At 38.5% G+C, this 24,493-nt stretch overlaps 1 protein-coding gene across 1 annotated transcript in view; it reads left to right on the forward strand.

Moving 5' to 3' along the window:
- LOC139710724 (guanine nucleotide exchange protein smcr8a-like) overlaps positions 1 to 24,493 on the forward strand; it is a 65,893-nt gene that overhangs the window by 35,243 nt on the left and 6,157 nt on the right. Inside the window, exons 5-18 of the mRNA XM_071622642.1 lie at positions 292 to 374; positions 2,998 to 3,128; positions 3,700 to 4,217; positions 6,132 to 6,297; positions 7,060 to 7,244; positions 9,197 to 9,321; positions 10,296 to 10,335; positions 13,830 to 13,948; positions 15,576 to 15,736; positions 18,092 to 18,349; positions 20,231 to 20,365; positions 21,215 to 21,323; positions 22,119 to 22,172; positions 23,663 to 23,843. Of these exons, the coding sequence (XP_071478743.1) occupies positions 292 to 374; positions 2,998 to 3,128; positions 3,700 to 4,217; positions 6,132 to 6,297; positions 7,060 to 7,244; positions 9,197 to 9,321; positions 10,296 to 10,335; positions 13,830 to 13,948; positions 15,576 to 15,736; positions 18,092 to 18,349; positions 20,231 to 20,365; positions 21,215 to 21,323; positions 22,119 to 22,172; positions 23,663 to 23,843 (2,265 nt within the window). The remainder of the gene's footprint in view (positions 1 to 291; positions 375 to 2,997; positions 3,129 to 3,699; positions 4,218 to 6,131; positions 6,298 to 7,059; positions 7,245 to 9,196; positions 9,322 to 10,295; positions 10,336 to 13,829; positions 13,949 to 15,575; positions 15,737 to 18,091; positions 18,350 to 20,230; positions 20,366 to 21,214; positions 21,324 to 22,118; positions 22,173 to 23,662; positions 23,844 to 24,493) is intronic.

Consider the following 24,493-nt stretch of genomic DNA (forward strand, 5'->3'; position numbering starts at 1 on the left):
CTAGCATTCAATGCACTTAGTGTAGACAAGAACTTTTATGTGCATTTTAATTTGGCGAATCTTGGCTCTCGCAAAATTCGCAAAATTAAAATGCACACGAACATTCCTTGTTTTACAGTATGTTCAAGATTCATGCCTTGCTCTACATGAAGTGCTTTTGACATGAATGTAAAAATTAAACACACATTCAAAGCTAAATTTAGGTGGTTAGCTCCTTGTGTATAAAGTTACTCACTGGTCACTTGCATTTTGTTATTTATTTATTTATTTATTTTTGTCTGTCCGTTTCAGATCCACCACTTTACCTTGTATGATATTCATGCCAGGGGCTTCGTTCGTCCATTCTGCATGGCTTACATCACGGCAGATAAAAAGTGAGTACTACTCTAAATCAATTATCTTCAATGTCTTTTGGCAATGAAGAGGGAGAGAGAGAAAGAGAGAGAGAGAGAGAGAGGGGGGGAGAAAACTACCAGTTTTAAATGCATAATCAACTCCCATCATACACAGACAATGTGTGTCACTGACAGTTAATAGCTCATAATGCTATACCATACTGTATGTGACCCTGCATCACAAAACCAACAAAAAGTTGCCAGACATGGATTTTTCGTCAAGGGCAGATTGTAAAAGAGCATGCCGACTCTATGCTTTAAAATGGTGTATAACTCAATTCAAATAGACTCTCCTAACCTATCTAGATATTGCAAAGAAAGCACACACTCTGGAAAAGTGTGAACTGAGAAAAGAGGCTCTGAAATAAAGGGTCTTTTCAACTGCTTAATCTTTACCAAGCCGCGCTAGCTGTGAGATGAATGGGACAAAACACAGGATGTAAACCACTGGAGCAATAACAGTGATGGGATTATCATATTAAGCTGAAATTAAGCATGCTTTACTAACACATTCTATTCATGATTAATGCCAACTTTCAAAGCAGTAGCGTCATCATTTCTATTTAAAGTTATCGGACTTGAAAATGAAGAGTGTGTACAGGGTTTTTAATAAATGAAAAGGGGACTCTCTTTTAGACATATCTAATCACACTATTCTACAAAAAAGTGTTTGAGAAAAAACTGCTAAAAACACAGTTTTCTGTTTGTTTTATATTCCAAAACTATAAAATAATGTAGAAGAAGATTTGCTCTTTCAGAAAATATGAAAAACTCAAGATTGGCTAGGTTGACCCATTTCACCTATTTTCAATCCTCACACAAAATCACTGCATGCAACTCTTTGTTTGTTTTGTGATGCACAGTCACATGTCTTGCATGTTTGAAAACTATGTTTCATAGTACAACAAGTGTAAATCCACACATAACTATGTCAGGTGATGTTCAGGTATTTGATGTCAGGTGATGTTCAGGTATTTAAGAAGAGGGAGAAGTAGAAGAACTTTTCTTCGTTTTCTACATCTTCCTCTTTTTTTCTTTACCTTCATCCTTTCATCTTCATTGTTATCTCCTCCTTCTTTTCATCTTCATCATCTTCCCTTTTTCCTTTTGGTTTATAATCATTATCTTCCTTTTCTCCATCATCTTCTCCTTCTTCCTGTTCTTCTTTATCATCATCTTTTCCTCTTTATCATTATCTCCTTCATTCCATCTTCATCATCATTTCCTTCCTATTATTCTTCATAATCACCACCCTTCTTCCAATATCTCCTTTTCATCTTCATCTTCTCCATCATTTTCCTTTTCTCCTTCATCATGATCTCATTTTCCTTCTTCTAAATCATCTCCTTTTCCTTCATCTTCATCGATCTCCTCCTCCTCATCTATCCCTGATGTTGACAGTGATTGTGTCTACCTACAGCTGATGTTTTCCTAGCCAGTGTCGATGTACAATGTATGCATCAGTCCAGCAGGTGGCAAACCATGAATTTTTAACAGGTGGCATTTACCCTCCCTCTCCCTGCCTCACCCACTGCGGTGAGAAGATCCCAATTCAGCAGGCTTTAAAGGGATGGTGTAGTTTTGGTTGTGATGGGGGATTCAGATTTTAACTTTCTGTGAGATAATGAGAAGCCACTTATGAAATACATTTTATCAAAGAGCATACAATTCTATTCTCTAAGAGGAATTCAATGTTTATTTGATGAAAATACATTTTAAAATGGCTGAGATATCCAAAAAACAAAGTACATGTAAAACAAAGGGGTCATAAGAAAATGTTGACCCCACCTTTTATTAGGACCTCTTTCTTCGATTTCTCAGCCATTTCAAAACCAATTTTCTTCAAATAAACTTTGAATTCTCTTAGAATTGTATGCTTTCATATTTCATAAGAGGCTTCTCATTATCTCACAAAAGAGTTGGAAACCTGAAGCCCTATTTTAGCTAAAACTATATCATCCCTTTAAGTGTGGTGCTTGATGTGTTATGCCAGTGTCAATATGTCCCTACCCTATCCTGTCCTCTGTGGCAGAGATATCTCTTACTGTGTCATGGTGATACAAGAAAGTCATTTATACACTAGTTGCATTGTGCATATATTCCTATTGACCCTTGTTTCAGACTGATTTGTTACATACCATTTTTGTCACGCTGTTCTTTAAAAAATGGACACTATCTTTACCTACCTCTCGAAACAAAGAAACTACATGAAGACATGAAGTACGAATTTGTATCCTGAATATGCCATATATTTTGTGATCTTTTTATCATCATGAATTTCGCAAGTCTGGAATTCGCAAATTTCAAACCATGCAAAAATATCAACTTTGATCCCAATATGAATGTGACGTGCATGCATACATTTCTCTGTTCATTTTACTGTACTCCAAAATCACAAATTTAACCACTTGCGAAATCGTTTAGAAGTCCTGATTTGCGAAAAATTAGACATGCTAGGTATAAGGCATGTACAGTACATTGTATGTGTATGATATGTGTGTGTGTGTGTGTCTAAACATGACAGTAGATATCCAAACACCACAATTTTATATTAGGATAAATGTAACACTATCAAACACTTTTGATTTTGGCATGTCTGCAGCAAACTGCGCTCCAACCTACAGCACATCATGTCCTGCTTCAACCAAGTCAGTCAGTACTATCGCTATGGCAACTACGTCATCTTCAGGGAGGAGATGGTGCGCCGACTGGCAGATCTCATCTACACCAAAGGTTTGTAACACCGTCTCGTTCTTGTGTAATGTGTTGAGAGATGTGTATTTGTTAGACAGCACTGTGTTTAAATGGTCCATTGACTTTTTAGCTATTTGGGTGATTATAAGTGTTCTTGAACATTCAGAGCTTACTGTGTTATCACTGCATTTAGCAAACTTTTTGGCTTAGCACGTTGTCGGGAGCAGCTCATATTGGTTTCTGTCTCCAGTTGCTGTGCCTTGAATGCACCTGAAACAGAAAGTATGCTGAAGAAAAACACACTTTGGAAAGCATAAAACATGGCTCTGGAATGATACCCATTATAAGTCATTATCAGCAGGATGAACAATTCAGTTTTACTTTCATTGGGTCTTTTGACAAGCGTACTGCAATTGTTTCTCAAGGACGCATCCCTGAGTGATGATGATATTAAAGTTTGACAAGCATACAAAAAATAACAACAACACCCCACAAAGATTTGTGGTTTTGAAAAAAAAAAAATGACTTACAGTGACCATGTTGCATTCTAAGGATGATTCAGCCCAGGTAAGCAATGATAAAACTCTTTCTCCATCCCTCATCCTCATAGAAATCATCAAGACACAGCTGGAGGAGACAGAACAGAAGCAAGAGGCGAGGGTGGAGAGGGCGAGGAGGCACAAACACCGCAACAACCACACCCTCAACGCTAACTCAAACTCAAACACCAATTCACACTCCACCACGAACTCTGCCCCAAACTCACACAACCCCACCCACGATAAAGCCAACCCCACCGTCAAAACCGCCCGCATCAGCTCCAGTGGCAGCCAAGACGACGAGACGTGGGGACTCTTGGATGAATGTGACGGTGAGAATGAGGAGGAGGAGGTGGTGGTGGTGGAGGCGGTTACCAAGGAAACGGATGATGTTGTAGAGAAGGAGCAGGACTCCAAACCAGGGGAGGAGCCAGTGGGAGATAACACCAGCATTGTAGACATCCGACGAGAGGAAGAGGAGATCATCGCAGAGTTAAAGGAGTATGCTCGGAAACGGGAGGAGCTAGAGTCAGCGGAGAAGGGAATCAGGGAGATTGAAGTCATCCTAGAAGCTGTCAATCCGGCACTAGTGAGTTTGATTCATAGGGATGTGGAACAAAAACTATTATTGTCTATGTTATTGTAAAGTCATTCATGACTTGCAAGTACAAAACTCAAGCTGATACTTGGATTTCTGTAAAAGTTTGCCTGAACTGTATTTATATATGAACTTGTTTTGTAACAGTTTGCATTCATTTTTTTTTTCTTGAAAGTGTACAAACAATGCATGGCATATTTTAGCTCCTTAAAAAAAAAAATCTGATAACACATACTGTATAAGCTGTTATTTTTGCGAGGGTTTAATTTTCACAAATTTCGCGAATCACAGTTGGATCGCGAATTTAACAGCACGCGAAAATGTCTCCATGCGCTAGAGTAATAGTGCATTTACGTTAGCATCGGCATCAATTCGCGAAAACAACCTCTCGCAAAAATGCCTAGTTGATGACCTCATTCACAAAAATATCTGCTTGCGAAAATAACAGCATATACAGCACTTGGCTGTATTTTGAACCATCCCTCTGTAGGCTGTTTTTTTTTCTTCAGATTTCGCTCCTCAATGATATTTATATTCATATTTAATATGTATGACTTCTGGCTGATGAAAAATGTCTGTCATACAGTTTATAGGAAATTTACAAACAAACAAAGACAGAATCAAATTGTTAAAGCATTTCTAAAGCTGACATGGTATTAGACATGCTCCCAATCACTTTGCAGAATGTTCACACCAGGAATGAGAAAGTAGCTATAGAAATTTAATTGTAATAACGAGCTAATGTAGCCATCAGCTTGTTCAGTGGATCACAAAGGGGGAATGGTTGCGGTTGGGTTGGACGTTGGACTTTCTGTCCCATCAATACATTCATAACGCCTGCAAATTACTTCGACAATCACAGGATCAAGTCTAAGGTTTTATTTGCAGAAATGGCATATGGTAGGTTTTTATGACTTGGGCATCTAAAGGCTTTTATGATACAAGTGTTTGCTTGTGCTTGTTATTTGTGCAGCATTGATTAGATATCAGATATAAACCTTCTTTGAGACCTCATCAACTATTAAGATGAGAATCCCCATAAACAGGATCTATATTGGAAGCAATTGACAAAAATTTTTACAAGATCATGAGATCAAACTTGCTTTATTTGTGATGAATGTCTAACAAACTACATCCTTTTGAGGGCACTCAGACTTGTTTAAATATATTGTTATATGGCTGTAGAATATATTTGATTAGATATTTACAAGTTACAGGAATCATACCCTTGCCCCCACTATTCTGCTTTTGGTGCTGTGTATGATATGGCAGAACTAGTGGCAAACCATACTTGTGTAGTACTGTATTTTTGGTCAAGAGTAGTTGATACTTTACAGTCTTAACATGTGTAATCCCCATATGAGCAGGACAGTTGAATTTATCTATTTTTTTTATACAATTAGAATTTTGGTCGTAGCTGGGCCTAAGGCACATATTTTGCTTTAGTACGCCTGAAAGGTGTTAGCATAAATCTTCATAAATAGTGATGTTGTCTCCAGCAGAGGTACCGTAGTTTCATTGCGGCCAAAAATGGCGACTCTGGTGTTTAGCAAAAAATTTGACACAACTCATGGTTTTGAGTGAAATATACACACACATTTTAGCAAAGGCAAATGCAGGCTATTTTAACCACACAAAAATGCTGAATGATAGCTTAGTCTTTAAAAAAAAAGAGCAAATATCAGTAATGATGATATTTACACTTAAATACTAATCACAATTTGCACTCTTTCAAATTCCTGTGATTGCAATATCTGCAATATAGATTTATAAGTGTTGTTTAAAATGATTCCTCTTTATCCAAGAATTATAAAATTACTAAAAGTACAAAGTGTAATAACCAACTAGTATATGATTTACCAACAATGCCTGATTTTCACTTCACTTCCATTCACATTCTTACAGAAGAAGAACAAGAAAATGGAGATGAGGTACAGAAGACTACAGGAGCGCTACTCAGAGAACCCTACTACCAAGACCAAACCCCCTCCACCCAAGAACCTCCACAAGGAAGGGTACTGCAGCGATGAAGACACGCCCAGGCCTCCACAGAGGAACAGGATCAGGAAGAGTAAGTGTCCCGCGACTTTTTGTGCTTTACCGGACTCTATATTTGCTTTGTCTGCAATCAAAATTGCTAAAGATTTATATCTGTTCTCACATCATCTTTGTCAAAAACATCACACAATTTTTAGGAAGTGCCATTTGTAACTCCTGAAAAACAAGGTAAATATCCCCAATTTTGGTAAGAATCACCCCCAGTTTGGTACAAATCAATGCACTTTGCAAATTTTATAGATTATTTTTTTTGATTGACAATTAGATTATCTTCCTTTTCATGATCTGACTGGTGTAGCTGTTGTGTAATAGACCACTCTGCTCCTGTATCAGGGAGATTTTACCTCCACATTAGTGGATTAATGGATGGAGAGCCTCCAAACCCTGTCTCTCTCCTGATGGCCATGACCTTTAACCCCTATATATGCCATATTCATGTTAACCAGCTTTTAGAGTACTAAAGTATGATGTCATAGCCATTCATCGCCATGGAAACTGGTTCTAAACAACCTTACCTAGCCCATGTGATTATGTTCCCACCCAAGCTACAGCAAAAGACTGTGACATCATCACTTCTGTACTTCATAGCAGAGTGCCGTATGTGTGCATTATATGCAGTAAGAATTCACTTAAAACGTTCCTGGACAGATTTTTGTTTGTTTATTTGTTTGTTTGTTTTTTCTTGTTTACATTGCTTGTTGTCCTCAACGCCTTCTGCCCATAAACTTTCCACTTTTGTTATTACTGGAATGATATTTTGTCATGGTCTAACCAGGGAGTTCCAGCCATTCAGAGGTGGTCGAGGAGACGGATTCCAACAACGATCCCAACGCCCCCTACCAACCTCAGATGGTGCGTACCGTTAACCCCCGCCGGTTTGACCGCAGTCTGCGCACCCTCCACGAACTCTGCAGCTATGGTGCCAAGGAGGGCTTGAATCGCCTCCGCAAGCTCCTGAAGGTGAGATGAGGTGGTTGCTATTGTCATAGCAACTAGAGAGAGCATCACTGTGATGTAATTTGTGTTTTTATCTCCATGGTGATGAAACCATGAAATGTGGTCATTACTGCAGTTTTTTATCTTCAAGAAAATCTATGCATCTATGCATCTTCATGGGAGAAAAATTCATATTGTTTTTTTTTTTTGTCAGCGATAAGTGTCATGTGATTGCTGCAGTTCTATTTCAATCACAGTCTCCTCATTAACATATTAATGTAGTACTGTAAATTTCTTTTGTCTATGATTAAAAACTGAAACTGTGGTAAAGTTGTGCACTTGGCAGTTTACCGCAACATTAATGATGGAGAGGATCCTTTATATTCAAGCTTGGATAGTAATGTTTTAGTTTGACATGCTCTTGTGCGTTAGAAGAAAGCACAGATTCACAGTGTCTGTGAGAGCCGTCAGCTGTAATTTATTATCTGAACATCCCCTATCAAATTTAATGCTTCCCCCTTCCTATCTGTAAGATGGTACTGTGTTTTGTACAACCATGGAGATCCAACCATTCCAAACACCCTGTATCCATTGCGTTATGTGCAAAGTTGTCACAATATGTACAAGTCAGGAAAACTCTGCAATGGGTAATGAGTAGAACTTCTTAAACATAACATTTCTGTGTTTGCAGTTTTGCTTTATCAGTATTTAAAAGACAAATTCTTTTAAGCTACCACTAGTCTTGCAGTGAATCAGATAATTTTTGTATTCAATTGACATTGGTTAAATATTAGTTTGTAAGCAGCAGAAAGGTATTTGAATTCACTACATCAGGCAGTATTTTCTATTCATACCTCATGTGATGATTCCTCGATGCTGATTGTTTAAAGGTACAGTCTCTAGCTGCTATACTGCCTGGCAGTCGCCTAGCAGTTTTCAGGATGCGTAAAAGTATTATATCTTACATGCATATCTACATTTTGAAATTATACTTTATGTAATTTTCCTGACTGGTAGCATGACAACTTCATTTCAATGCCTTAATTTAGCATAGATATCGTGAATGAAGTGGGATGTGATATATGAAACAAATGTCGACTCCATCTCTTTGAGTCGTGGCTCTCTGGCAAATAGTTTTAAAGGGGAAGGCTAGTAACTGATCAGTGGGAATCAGTGGAAATGCTGGGAGATGATTGTTCCAATCCTTATGGGATTCATTCAAGAGTTCATTGTATATCTATTGTTGTGTGAAAATGATTTGCTTCAGAACGGTCTCATATTCAAGTAATGTGCAGATTAATGCTCCGTCACTGACCAGGGACGCTAACCTGGAAGCATTAAACTGCACATTACTTGAATATGAGACCATTTTGAAGCAAATCATTTTCACACAACAATAGATATACAATGAACTCTTGAATGAATCCCATAAGGATTGGAACAATCATCTCCCAGCATTTCCACTGATTCCCACTGATCAGTTACTAGCCTTCCCCTTTAACTATGTCCCCCAAAGCAGTCAATATTTTCTGCCAGGATTTAAGGGATGGTATAGTATTGGTGGAGATGAGGATTTGTCTGTCAACTTTTTGCAAGATACCAAGAAACTGCTTATGAAATAATACAGAGCATACTATTCTAAGAGGAATTCAAAGTTTATGTGATGAAAATGGGGTTTGGCATGGCTGAGACATCTAAAAATAAAGTAAAGCAAAGCAATCCCAACAAAAGGTGAGTCCCACCTTTCATTGGGATTGCTCTGTTTTGGATATCTCGGCCATTTCCAAACCAATTTTCATCATATAAACTTTGAATCATCTTGGAATTACATGCTTTTTCATATTTCATAAGATTTTTCTCATCATCTCACCAAAAAATGTTAGAAACCTGAAGTTGGGTCTTAAACAAACTGTGTGATCCCTTTAAATGCATGTGCTGTCTCCTTTTTTCCATCTCCCCTCCCCCTCCTACCTTAGTTCTACTGCCGAGATGCTAATGTTCTCCACTTGGAGAAGCAAGAGTCGTCTCTGGTTGAGCCTTCCGTCTCTCTCCTGACCATCGGCCGGACGGTCACCGTCAACTTCCTCAATGCCATCAACCTGTGAGTCCTGGACAGATCTTCACATTCTTAACCACAAGTTACAAATACAGTCAAACTTGTGTATAGTGGCCACCTGTCTGTATAGGCCACTATTTTTTCATCTCCCTTGGGTGACCGGTATAGACAGGTTTGACTTGACTTTGCATTTGGCTGTATTTGGATGACCACAAGAAATCTGGCAGTGCACCGAAATGAAATGACGTTGATGGTCAGTTAGGATGTTGTAGGGAACTGAGAATAGGAAAGACATATTTGACGCACATCGATTATATGAGATTAAATTAGATTAAATTCAGACTTCCATCTGGAATAAGGAAGCAGGAATTTTTCGTTTGTTAATCATTCACTCTCTGTGTGTGTTTGTTCACCATGTTCCCCAGCACACATAAAGGCAGAGAGAACTAAAATAATGTTGTGTGCCTTTTGGTGTTCAAAAAGGTTCACTGATTTGGTATTTACTCTTAATTCAAGCAAAATATACTATATTGATGTATCCTATTTGACTCAAATTCCTAAATGGATGGTATACATGTATGTAGTTTTGGTTAAGATGGGGGATTCAGATTTTAACTTTTTGCAAGATAATTAGAAACCACTTATGAAATGTGAAATAGCATTACAATTCTAGAGGAATTCAAAGTTAATTTGATGAAAATTCGTTTTGAAACAGCTGAGATATGCAAAAATGATATACAACAATGTTGTCCTAATAAAAGGTGGGTCCCACCTTTTCTTAGTACCTTTGTTTTTGGATATCTCAGCCATTTCAAAACCAATTTTCATCAAATAAACTTTGAATTCCTCTTTGAATTGTATGCTTTTTCATATTTCAAAAGAGGTTTCATATTCTCTCATAAAAAAGTTGGAAACATGAAGCCCCATCCCTTTAGATATTGTCTGTGGATATAATATTTGCAATTGATTTATATGTCCCAGTCCAACATACAGTACCTTTTCTCTCTTTTATCTTTCAGGCAATGCATGGCCAATTGCCACTGGGATCCAAGGGGATTGGTGAGTTTAGCTCAAAAGTGACTTAAGTGCAAGAGAAATAAAGGGAAAGACCACCTTTAACCATTTCTGTGCCAGTGACTTTGGACAGAGTGTACGATGCTTTGGGCTTTTTCTGTGCCCACAGCCACTCACAAGGGTTTACTAAGATAAGCATAACCATAGGCTCGTTTTGGCTGTGACTAGTGACTCCATATAAAACCATGGCACTAAAGTCACTTGTTGATCACAATACTAGTACTAGGATATCGTCATACTCCTGACTCTCCCATCATTGGAGTTCTTGAGGAGGTTTTTTAGCTCACCTGAGCCGAAGGCTCAAGTGAGCTATTGCAATCGCTCTTCGTCCGGCGTCCGGCGTGCGTCGTCCGTCGTGCGTAAACTTTTTACATTTTCATCTTCTTCTTGAGAACCCCATGACCGATTTTCACCAAACTTGGCGGGTAGCATCCCTAGGGGAATAAGATATCAATTTGTTAAAATGGGCACCATGGCCCACCTGGGGGGCCCCAGGGAGAGGAGCCCAAACCCCCTAAAATTAAGGAATCTTAAAAAATCTTCTTCTCTAGAACCAGAAGTGATAGCTTTAAGTTAATACAATGAGTTAGTACATTGATGACTGTTATTTCAAGTTTGTTCATGGCGGAATCAGGGGTTGCCCCCATTGGGACCCAGAGGAGAGGGGTGGGGAGGGGTCCTAATGGGACCCAAATCGTACATTTTCATCTTTTTCTAGAAAATGTCATAATGAATTGTCACCAAACTTGGCAGGTAGCCTAGGGGGCCGAAATTGGGGCCGAAATTGTAAATTTTCATTTTTTTTTTGAAAATGCCATGATGAATTTTAACCAAACTTGGCAGGTAGCATCCCTAGGGAAATAGAATCTTATTCCCATCAAATTGGCACCATGCCCCAACTGGGGGCCCAGGGGGCCTAAATTGGGGCCTAAATGGTAAATTTTCATATTTTTCTTGAAAGCCCCATGATGAATTGTCAGCAAACTTAGCATGTACATTTGTAGCATCCCTTTTGGGATAGAATCTCAATTCCATCAAAAGGGCACCATGCCCCAACTGGGGGCCCCAGGAGGCCCCCGTAATGAGTCTAGAACCAGAAGTGATAAAGCAAAGTTACTTTGAGTTTGTACATTGATGACTGTAGTTCCAATGTTATTCATTGCAAATCCAGGGCTGCCTCCCCTGGTTGGGGGGGGGGGGGGGTCCTAAGGCAGACCTAAATTTTCATCTTCTTGCTGAAAACATCAGAATGGATTTTCACCAAACTTGGCAAGTGGCATTCCTAGGGGGATAGGATCTCAAAGTGTTTGAATGGGCAACATGCTTACCTTGTAGCTCTCAAAGCTACCCCCCACCACAAGTTTCCAGTGTTCTCAGGTAAGAGTCTGCAAGAATGCATGGAAGGTGAGCTTGCGATACTCAGGTGAGCGCGTGACCCTCTGGTCTCTTGTTTCAATAGTACTGACAGTAATCCAGAGGTTAGTTTAGAAATCCTCATGTGAGCAAATCAGTGGTCTGCAAATGTTGTGACTCATTGATAAAGTCAGCTTTAGTGTTTCTGTTTCATAATGTCATAAATCACTGTGAAATATCAACAACCATATCATCTGAAATAAGAATTGCGGTTGTGGGGCAATGACTGTTTGTTGGTCTGTGTTTTCCTGTGGTGAAGAATGCATGAAGTAATTACAGTTGTACTTAGGATGCATGAAGTAATTACAGTTCTACTTAGGATCACATGTTTGCAGAGCGAGGTTGTCTTTTGGAAATCAACTGTATACATGTATGCCATATATTCAATGAGTCTAATTTTTAGTGAGTGTGTATATTCTTGATCACAGAGTATACAACCAATGTAGTTATGAATGGAGATATGTACACATGCACATTGCATTCACTTCGGGATCAGAGTTAAAATTTCTGTTTACTTTTCGCAAAGGTACTTTATAAAATTTGCGAAAATGAAAACCCCAAGAAATATGTGGTATATACAGTATATGATGTCACTGTAGTGACTGTAGTATAGACTAAGAAAAAAGTGTCTTTATTTTTGGAAACACATCATTGCTTATGCGCATTCTACTTTCGGAGAAACACTTGTTAAATGAGATGCTAGAGGAAGTTGGCATAGAATAAAAAATTCAAATGTAGCAACTGCGCACAAAATTTTCATGTATCCACAATGTGCAGTCTACATGTGTAAACAGTTTATGATGTATTTCAAGGACATGCATACAGTAGCTAGGGAAAGTGAAATACTTTCAGAATTACAACTAGATAAATGTTTCAGAGGTTTTATCAAACACACCAACAATATTCAATCACTGAATGTTTTGCATTGTTTTGCATATGGTATATAAGGTTACCAATTCAAATTATTGTAAGAACTTTGTTTGTTGCAGTTTTTAATATGATTAAATAAATTACCTCTGCAGAAAATTTTTTCTTTTGATTGTGTTAGGGTAAAAATTTGATTTAATTCCATTTATTAAAAAAAATTAAAAAAAATCTCTAAACGGGTATTTTTTGATCCTGAAAAAGCTTTGCTTTAAAAAAAAAAGAAAAACAAGTTTTGAAATGAAAAAGTGAAAAATGGCCTTTTGTTACAAATGTTCATGAAAATTCAATTGTATTGAATCTTCTTGTTCCCCCCCCCCCCCCGTTTCTAATATGCATTCATTCTTTTTCTCACTCTGTTTTCTACCTTGTCTCCTATGACCAAATTTCCTCGCTCACCTCTTTTGTGCCTGTGTTTTGATTCCTCGATGTATTCCACGTATCTTTTGACCTAAAACTTTAATTTCTCCTTCTTGTCATTTTCTCTCTTCTTTGTTTTCACCTGTTGTGGTTTGATTCTTTTTGACAATTTTACAATTCCTTTCCACTTCCTTTTCACCCTTGCTCTCTGATTCATGCGTTCATTCTCTGTCTTTCCTTCTTTTCATCTTTCCTCCAACATAAAATCTTTCCTCTCTTTTTGCTGCCCTTGGATCCTCTCACCTTTTCTGCTCTAACTTGCCATTCTCTTCTCCGCCTTTTATTCTTGTAAATTTCTCCTTTGTATGCTTCTACATCCTCTGTAATGCTACTGTAAAACGAGGAATGTTCACTCGCATTTGAATTTCACCAATTTCGCGAGAGCCAAGATTCGCGAAATTAAAATGCACATGAAAGTTCTTGTCTACACTATACGCATTGAATTTTAGAGGCAATTCGCGAAAATTTCATGCCGCGAAAATGTCGTGTTTTACAGTATTCTCTCTCCTTGTTTTGATGTGAGAACTTTTCAACCAAACGGCTTTTACTATCATGAATTTATTCATTTCATTACCATGATTTGTGTAATGTTTGTTTGGTGGTGATGATGGTCCTAACCCTCTACATTCCTCATCCATCCCTGTTTCCATTCTCCTCATGATTTCTGGTCTCCGGTCTTCCACTCCCTACATGCACTGATGACATCTTCTTCCAACCACCAGACGGAGTCCATCTCCTTGGACAGTTTTTCGTCTTGCCAGGAGGATTCGTCCCCCTTCGAGTCTCTTCCGCCGAGCTACGAGGCCAGATTTGTGATGGGGTCATCCTATGCATCGTTAGAGTAAGTCTTGAAAACAGTCTGAAATATTTGCTGACACATTTTGGGTTAAACTTATGACCAGTCAAGCACAGCATTGGTTGAACATGGCTGTCCACAGCTGATATTTTTCTTTCTTTTTTGAGAAGTGGTAGCTCCTTAGGCTAGACTTTATATCGTTATTTGGAATGACATTGTTTCATTTCACTCAGCATTTTACCAGACTTGGTTCATGATATTACATAAACGAAGGCTACTTTTGGAGTTTTTTGAGCAATTCTCCAAAGTTTATCCTGACTTATCCAGATTCCTTGACTCTGACCAACTGGAAAAGGATGGTCAAGCAGGCAAAGTGAGCACCTAGTGCAGGTCATGTCCAGTGGTGTGGTTGACCAACCTGAATGGAGACACCGCACCATCACCAGTCAGTTTCATAGAGTGAGATAAACCATAACACTGTGATGTCTCCGTCACACTAGCCTTGTCTCAAATGAAGTCATTCATGGCTGCGTTCGAGTGCTCTAAAGTGAACCAAAGCAAACTGAACTAAGGCATGCCGTACTGAACTGTGCCAGTTTTGGAGCGTTCGAGCGGTCTGTTGAGAAAGTGTACCTCTTGAGTTATTTTTAGAAGAGGTCACGCATTTTGTAGCAAGAGGGTCATTCACCTGGTGCGCTTGAACTCCTTACAGCCGTCCCGAACAAAGAGAATGATGTCTTTGCATTGTGACATATGCGTATGTTACGCGCATTCTTTATATGCAAACTTTTGGTACGCTGTTGCTACGCTTTTGGTACGCTTTTGGTACGCTTTTGGAACACATCGGGAAGTGGTCCACTTTTGGCTCGGTACCGTACAGTACAGAGCACACTTTTGGAGCATTTGAGCACTCCTCTGGCGTGGGTACGGTACGGTACAGTTGGCTTTAGGAGAGCACTCGAATGCACCCCATGTCTGTAGAGGATGTCAGTATTGAATTCAACTACTGTATACGCTATAATTTTCGCGTACATAAATTTTCGCGAATTGTCGCTGTCACACATTTTTGCGAGTGGTTAAATTCGCGATTGGGGGACCAGAGAAAATATGAAGTGGCAAAGAAAGTGTGAATTTTCAACTTACTAGCAAATAAGAATGATACTAGTTATACACTGCATGAAAAAGGCTTGCCAAACTCTGCGAACTAGTAAGTTAGAATTCAACATTTTTGAAGTGGTTAAGTCCATCGCGCTAGATTTCTGACGAGTGGTCCCCTTGCGATAATGGATTGGCTCTCTACAGTATTCGTAAGTAGACGTGGACGTACGTAAACAAGCTTAGCCAGAATGGTCTGTTCGGTAAGCCGTGACATGGTATACTAGTACTGAAATGTTCGTATCATCAAGGCAAGGGATTCATTTTGGAAGACCTGTAATATTTTCGCGTGTTGTTAATTTCGCGAATAGCTCCCGACTCGCGAAATTCGCGAAAATAAAACCCCCGCGAAATATATAGCGTATACAGTACTTACATTGTAGTCCAGAAATTCTTGATGTTCCCCCACAATTCTCCATTTTCTTTACCCATTTTCCACCATTAGAGCAGCCCTCATGCAATCATGTGTGATATATCACTTTGTGTGTATCTACTGCTCATTTCTCTGGTCTATCAGGTCACTGTACTATGAGGTAGGGGAAAGCATGGAGGACTTATTCTTGAGTCCAGACCCCAAGATGCCAGCCAATCTACCAGGCAACCATAGTCTCTTCATAGAAGACTCCTTTGGGAGCTGGATTGACATCTCGCAGGCTGACCAACACAGATCCTCTTCTGGTTAGTCCACTAGCTTAACTCGTAATAAAACTAGTCCTGAGTATGCTCCGGCAGGTGTCTATGGGAAATGTGTGTTATAGCAAAATCAGCTTGTCCTCAATGGGTTAATTAACCTTAACCAAAATCATTTGTATTCTCCTTCAGTATTTATTTGATATTTTGTTTGATTTTGAATGGTGTAAAAGGTTTCTAACCTTAGCTCAAATATTGGAATGCTACTCCATTAATTCATTATTATTATCATTTTTTTTTAAGGTCCATGCTGCCTACAGTTTTCACTGTCTCTTGATGACGGAGTCACTGAAGCTTTACATTGGTGTGACACAAAATGGCAAAAAATTACTGCACCCATTACATGTGATTTGGCAAATGACTGTATATGAGCCAATAATGTCAAGATGTCAAAGGAAAAAACATGTTGTCATCTTTATATCAATCTAAAGATGCAAAAATCACATTCCATGCAAAATCAATGCTTTGTTAGTGGAAGTACAATGTTTATCACAGATAATCAACTGTAGTCTTGATACCAGCCAGCCGTGTGTACATCATGCTTTTGTTTTGCGTGTGCAGTGTGCATTTAAAATATCTCTGTTGGCACAAGATACTTTCAAGATATAAGTTTGTTATCTTGATCAACATCAAATGCAAATGCTCTTTAATTTCAAATCCCATATTTTCAAATATGCCAATGTGCCTATAGCTGTCCATGGGTTTTTGCAAATGTTGTTCTCTAGTTTAAAGTCCAATGTTCCAAATAAAGTGAGTGTGAGGGAGAATTCATTTCCCTCAAATTGAAATTGCTCAAACTCATTTGTATGTATATTCAAGGGCTTGGAGTGGTCCATGTGTGGCTACATTAACATGCACCTTCATTCATTGTGTTGATTTTCAGGCGTCTAACTCAACTCGTTTCATTCTCTGTTTTTGTTTTACCTTCACTGCTTCCACAAATCGGTTTCTCTCAAAACACCTCTACTTTCTTCTCTCGTCTACATGTTCCTGTTCTTTTTTTCTGTATGGTGTCCTGTTCAAATGATTCTGGATGTTTTGGTTTCTTGTCGGTTAAATCGTGGGTGCCTGTGTTTTAATGTTTGCAATTGTAAAATAATTCTTAACTGTGACCTTGTGTATGTTCACTGTCTATTATGTAATTTGCTTGTGCTGTAAATTAAAAAAAAAAAAAAAAATGCTTGCAAATTCAACTACCCTGCCACTTTGCTTGCCTATGCATGATGATAATATTGTTTCATATGTCAATATTAACAACTTGCATCGAGATATTAACATACTTATATGTTTGTTCACATACTTCCTCAAAACTAAAATGTTGCTTCCCCGTTCATATTCTCTTCAATCCATTTTGCCTTTCCTTCATTGGTTACTTCACGCCCCCATTGTTTTTTGTTTTCAAATATTCAATGTGCTGGCATGCCTCATTCACTGATCAACATTCATCATTCTTGAATATGATAAATGCAATCCTTGTATCATGTGTGTTATTTTGCGCATATTTATTCTTGTAATATTTTTCACTGTGTGCATGCCCATCTTGTTGTATTTCTGAAAAAAAAAAAATGTATGAGTCATATCTTGATGGATTTTGAATGTTCTTACATGCTTTCCTTTTCATGGCAAGTTGCAACTTGTCATTGTACATCCTTCCTGCTTATTTTGATTTGCTGTCCATACCTCTGTCCCTCTCTTCTTCTCCCTGCATGCGAAATGGAACTTTCCATCTTGTGTCCATGTCAACCTGTCCTCCCCCGTGTCATGATGGAACTGTCCTTGTATCCATACGGTGGCTGCATGGATATATCTCATCCGTCCCCCATAAAAACAATCTGCTCCCTCATTGTCCATGCTTGTATTATCTGTCTTCCTGTATGTGTGCTCCACATCACCCTTTTCTCCCCCACCACCCCATCCCCTCCCCCCCCCATAAAAAAACAAAAACAAACAAACAAAAACCCAAAACAAAACAAAACAAAACACTCCCTGGCATGGTATTATCACTTCCGGTCCTTGGTGGAATCATCTCCTGTATTGGCTGCTGGACTTCGCATGACTCTTGCTGATGTAACATACTGTACATGTATTGTATACCTCCCCTTCATCCTTTCATGCAACACCCCATGGTGATATTCCGGTATACACCCCTCATCACCCCCCCCCCCCCCCCCACCCACCACCACCCCCACTACCATCACCATCACCACCATCACCACCATCACCACCATCATCACCACCTCCCACCATCACCCTTCACTCCCGCCCCCTCTGCATGGCCTCCCTCCACCCGTCTCGACCCCTACTCCCTGGTATCTCTGCATGCCGTGTGATTGAATCTACCAGACTCCTCGTCTTGCTCTTTCCACTCAGTCTCCTCTGACACCAGAGACCAGCCATCTTTGCCCCTCCCATCCTGCCCCAACCCCTCCAAGCTCCCCTCAGTAAACGATAGTAATGAGGAGGAGGAGGAGGAGGTGGAAGAAGAAGATGTAGTAGAAGAAGAAGAGAAGGAGGAGGAGGCGGAGGAGGGAGAAGGTATCTCCATGGGAACCACATCAAGTAGAGGAGATAGTATCTCGAAGACCAGTGAAAGGGAGGAAGGTACACAGCACTGAACTTTGAAGCTATTTTTGTCAATCAATCATCCAACACGATGCACACATTTCTTGAATATACTGTACACTGAAAAACTCTTGCTATGTTCATACCAATCTTTTTCATCTCATCATGTAAACAGCTTTAGTTTTTGCCATAGTCCATTTTGCTTTGTTTCTTTACGTGAAACACTTTATAAAAGAAGAATGGGAATTGAATGGAAACTGACACTGTTTAAAGTTTAGCATCTAATTCAAGCACAATCAGCATTTTCTAAACAAGATGTTTAAAGAGAGATATTCTGAAAGAGAAGAAATCAAGAGATATGTGATGAGGTACAGGACTGAACTAAACCACTGGCATCACATGAGAGGAACTGATGGTACTAGAATTCTCGAGGTTTGGTCTTCATATTCAGGGTTTACGAAGAATATTCCCACTCTTCTACAAGTTTTCAGATAAATCACAGAAGTCTGCTGTGCATTGAAATACACAGTTGTACATTGTAGATGCACAATAGATAGCCATAACAGAGATGCCAATTTTTACTTTTTTGCAATATTTTGTCCCGTTTTGTGTCAAAAGTACTGCAGGTTTCAATGTAAAATATTGTTTTCCCAAATTGTATTATCACACAATACCACACATAGCTATTACAAGAAAGGTAAAAAATACTGTTTTTCCACCAAAAACATGCCTTTTCAACTCTCAGATTACATGTACTTATTTACTCACAATGCTGTTAACAAGTTTGGCATCCCTGTTGCATAGCTTGAATTTTGTGATAATATCTAACTTAGGCAACAATAACAAAAATCTGCAAGGTGCTTGGCTTCTCATCAAGTAGTTTTGAATTTGATCCGCCAATGTCAAGTTATTTCCACTTTAAAGCAAAGCTTTGCTGTGGCAAAAATTTGTATTGAGAAACCTCAATTATATCATATATGCATTAAATTCTAGTTCCCATGAAAACAGTTATTTACAGAACAGCTTATCGCCATGTATTCATGATTATTATAATGATGGCAGCTACATGTCCATATGCTTATATTTTCCTGTGATGAGCGAATAATATAAGTTTGTTTCTCCTTAATTGGGTATCTAGGATTTAGCATCCCAAAAAGTGATTTGTCCCATCATAAAGAGCTGTAAGGCCTAATGCATGTTCCGTTGTCTTTGAATTAATGAATGAAGACATCCACGCTATAATGCTATCCTCAATAATTATGTTCTTTATCAAGTGAGTGAATGCTTGTTCACAAATCTGGACAAGTAATAAATAGGCAAGATAATTGTGATAATAATGAAAGAAAAATTATGTGGCATCATGGTGTAACCATTTGATATCAAATTCTAATTTTCATGTTTGTCATGTAACTTTTGATGCGCTGAAACAAAGTAAATTTAGCATTTTTATCATAACTTATATGATCATTATTATCACTCATTATTTTTGTCATTAAATTACTACTAGTGTCAAGGAATCAATATTGTTGAGTTTAAGAACAATGTTGACCTTTGTTGATGAGACTATAGTAAAATATCTGAATATCCTAAATTTGGAAGACACGAATTATTTTGTGTCATTTTTCATGTGATTGCATAGAATGTGATGACCAGAAGTTTCAGTCTATAGTAGCCAAGTGGTACAGTAATCAGTCTGTTTCTCAGAAAATCAGTGTTTTCTGATGAAACATTTCAAGTGTTAAAACTACATTGTATATGGACACTTCAAAGCAGTACAAGCAGCATTTCAGAGTTTGATGGATAATATAATCACTGTTCAGTATTGGAGTTATTTCTGTGATTGTCCGTAGTAACATAAAGGTGAGTGTATGGGACTAAAGGGCCAGTGCTGATTGTCTTTGTGTTTTGTATGCCGCACAGGTAGCAGTGTAGACAGCTTAGAGAGGTATAATAACTCAGTGCCTTCCACCGAGGAGCCAGTACTACAGAGGAACAGCCGGGTCCCCGTCGGTTGTTACGCCTCTAGGTTATCAAGTGTCAGTGTAGACCTACCAGGTAGGCTAGTCTCATTTCAGGCTTGATACCAACACAGAAATTCCATTATTGTTAATGTTATTATTTTTTTTTTAACAGGATTTGATTTAATATTGTGTGTTGATTACTTCTGATGTTATACAAGTAGTGAATAGTTATGAGTGTGATGGTACAAGATTTTATATGAGGTGAAAGATGAGACGCTCTAGTAATATTCAACTCGGTTTTGCCTCGTTGAATAGTGTGCCTCCTCTTTCACCGAGTGTGAAATCTTGTTCCATTGCAGGAATTAAGACCATACACTATTTGTTTTATGCAACACCTCAGATGTCAACAGATGTGGTCCACACAGATTCTTGAATTTAGCACAGAAAAGGTAACCATTCTTCGTGAAAAGAGAATGAGTAGCACAGTCACAGTCAGTCTAGGGATGTAGTTGTATATGTACGTACACAAAACCAATCAGTTGAGGTTGTTTACAGTAAAACAAGTAACAAAATACGAGCTTGTAAGCTCGCTTGTAATTGTTGAGTGCACGCAGCAAAAAAAGGTTTATTTATTGTGACATCAGAGCCGTGCAATGGAACAAAAACTTTGAGCCAATCAAGAGTTTAACTCAAGAGTCAATGGAAATGGGTGACGTCAGCCACGCGATATCTAATCCTGCTCAAACAGAATTGCACGGCTGACAGCGCCAGCATGTAAAGGAACCTTTAACTGCATGTCACATGATGAATAATTGACCAATCGGATAGCTGCATTCTTTTTTGGTGTCGCATAAACTCACAGTGTAGTGTATGTAATTATGTCCACTGAGATTTACCATTTTGTGTGTGTGATTAGTCAACTGTATTTTGATCACATGACCAGGGTCAGGAATCAAGGATTTCATCACTCGCTACGTCTTCGCCGTTCACCTAATATATGCTCTTTTGTCTGGAAGGACGGTTGTCATAGCAGCGTCCCCCGTCAGAGAAAGGTCAGACATGGGTTTAATCCCAGTGCTATTTTAATAGCAAAAATTATCAATGTTCTTTGTGTGCTGATTGACACTTCAGCTGGCGTGCTTTTAATTTCTGATGAAAGCCAAAACATAATTCTCAGAATGGCGGAAAATTCATCTTCCACCATTTGCAATTTGCTTGCAATAATTATATTGAAGAGGGTCTACTAACAAAGAATCAAAGAAAACAATGTACAATGTAACAAAGAAAGCTGTGTATGATTGTAAATATAGTTGTGACATCCTTTTTCATTCATGATTGCTTGACTTTATCAATTCAATTCATCATTTGAAACATTGTGCATTTTAGGTTTTTTTTCCATTTCTTTTTTTCTTTTTTTTCTTTTTTTTTTGGGGGGGGGGGACATATTCTATAATCTACTGTGTACGCCAAATATTTCGCGAGTCTAAATTTTCGCAAATCGGGAATTTCCGACGATTTCACGATTGGTTCAATTCGCGATCATGGAGTTCTGAACTGAACGGAGAAGTGTACATGCGTACATCACATTCACATCGGGATCAGAGTCCATATTTTCGCGTGTCTTTACTTTCGCGAAGAGCACCTGACTCGGGGAAAGTCGTGAAAATAAAAACCTCTCGAAATATTCGGCGTATACAGTATATACATTGTACATGTACGTAGTTTATACTTAGTTTTGATTTCTTTGCATTGGTGATCATTATCTTTCATGCATAATGCCTATCCCTCTACTGTTAGTTTACCTTTTCAACAAGTAAATATATATATTTTTACATTCTTTTCCACAGAGAGGTCAACGCACTCATTAGGACCCTATGGTTGTTTGTTCCTGGCCATTCAAGGTAAGTGTGCTACTTTGTTAATAAGAGGAGAGTCAAGCTATTCAAGGCCAAAATCTCCCCTGTCCCTTGAACTTCACAGTGATAAAGATGTGTGTAAGGTCAGGGCCCTGTTGCATAAAAAGTTGAGATCAAACGTAGGTCAGAAAATCCAACAAAAGTGAGGTAATCAGCCAATCAGAATTAAGTATTCAGAGAATTATATTTATTTTCCTGACCAATGTTTGATCTCAACTTGTATGCAATATGGCCCAGAGTCCATACTTAATCGAAATTAAGCAGGATGGATCTGAAGATGTGAAGGTATTTTGAGTTTGAATTTATATATCCTCCAATCTTCATGTGGGAACCTCCAACCTATTCCATGATGAATGTCTTGTAATATGAACTTTATAGTCTTCAATGGACCCCTAATATCCCACAACTGTGCTGTTGCTAAGATGCAATTCCAGTGTACATGTACATGCTGTGAAGTTTTGCAGTGTTAAAGATGTATTTTGGAATTGTAATCCATGTATGTATGCTCAAGTCTAAGTGTTTAAATCAGTATTAACTAGAGATAAGATTGCATGGCACATTATGGAAAAGAATCACACATGATTGCCTGGGGATGGTCATGATTAAAGGGATGTTATAATATTGGTGGAGATGAGAAATGGGCTTTTAAGTTTTTGCGAGATATCAAGAAACCACTCGTGAAATTGTACTGAGCCTGCAATTCTAGGAGGAATTCAAAATTTATTTGATGAAAATTGGTTTTGGAATGGCCTAGACATCCAAAACAAAGTAAAACAAAGCAGTCAGAATAAAAAGTGGGTCCTACCTTATATTAGTAATGCTCCGTTTTGGGTCATTTCAAAACCAATTTTAATCGAATAACATTGAATTTCACTTGGAGCTACATGGTTCTTCCTATTTCATAAGAGGTTTTTTATTGTCTCTCCCAAAAATGTTAGAAACCTGAAGTTAGGCCCCAACCAAAACTATACGATCGCTTTAACCTAAAATGTCCTCCAAAACATGATTTTGCAATCTAGTGAGCTATCTTTCTATTGTAGATTTTACTGTTCATTGATGTTCCGTCAGGCAAAGCAAAAATAACTTTTCATTTGAGCTGTGTTGCGAACATATGAGTGTTTGTTTTCATTTGCAGAATTTTTGAAAGCCTCTTGATCCCTAAACTTGTAATTGATCCTTAAATTGGCAACATTTGAGTGGGGGGGGGGAGTTCCCATTTCTTTCTCAAATTGTCAAATTACTGAGTGTATTTGCCCTGATTTTGTTCACTAGATTTAATAATGGGTTTAATATCTTCCATCTGATATTTCTCTGATAACTGATTTGCTGTAACATTCAAGAGTTGCCAATTTAAGGAGTACAAGTGATCATTTCTGCTGGAATATTCCCCCAGGAAATAATGGTTAAATGATTATATAATAGAGATGTTCAGTGATATTAGAGTCTTCTGTCATTGTCCCCCTTCCCCTGCCCAGTCGTTACCACCTGGTGGTACCATGGCACACCAAACCGCTCTGCATGGCCGACCTCAGCCGAATGAAGCTGGTCGGACTCGCCGTGTCCAAGTCTGTGTCCAGGGTCGTGCCAGGCTCTGTACGCCGCTACATCACCTTGTTCGACTTTGACCAATCCACACTTTATACACCTCCATACAAGGTAGGTATTTGTTCTTCAATACCAGCGGTCTCCAGCGGGCCACAAATCAATGATATTGAGTCAATGATATTGAGAAACTGGATTCTCTTTCTAGGCTAAATTCATACTTAAGAAAAGGGCAGCAATGAGCAAAATGCACAGTCACATTAATTGCATTTCACAGCATAATTATGTAGATAGACACAAGCTAGACAACTGATAAACAGCAGTGCCACAAAAGAAATCCCACAGTGCATTTGTGAGAGGGCTCTACTACAGTACCCTGAATTTTGTGTTTGTGTGTGTAATGGCAATACCAAAAATTATTGATGTGCATCCCATCGTTAACTTATGGAATTTTGAAGGTTAATGGACGTTGCTATGGCCTGATGATTGTTATCGATTATGAAGACATTACGTACAAACCACAATTGGATATGCCCTATTAAAGATTGCAATACCGTCAGGGTACCTTTTGGCTAATGTTTCACATTTTCTTTGAATCATTACCCAACTGAAATTGTGCTATCACAGTTATTTCACACATATTGTATTCATGCATTGTGTGTGTCCTTTTTAGACCAAAAATTGAAAGTTTCTGCAGGCATATCAACCTTTAGGCAGCTGGTAACACTTGCAAGTTTCCGCAAGCATGACACGGCCGGTATTTG

This window comes from Diadema antillarum, unplaced genomic scaffold (genome assembly GCF_040938485.1).
Source record: "Diadema antillarum isolate AM-2024a unplaced genomic scaffold, OU_Dant_1.0 seq00001558_RagTag, whole genome shotgun sequence".
NCBI classification, from domain to species: domain Eukaryota; kingdom Metazoa; phylum Echinodermata; class Echinoidea; order Diadematoida; family Diadematidae; genus Diadema; species Diadema antillarum.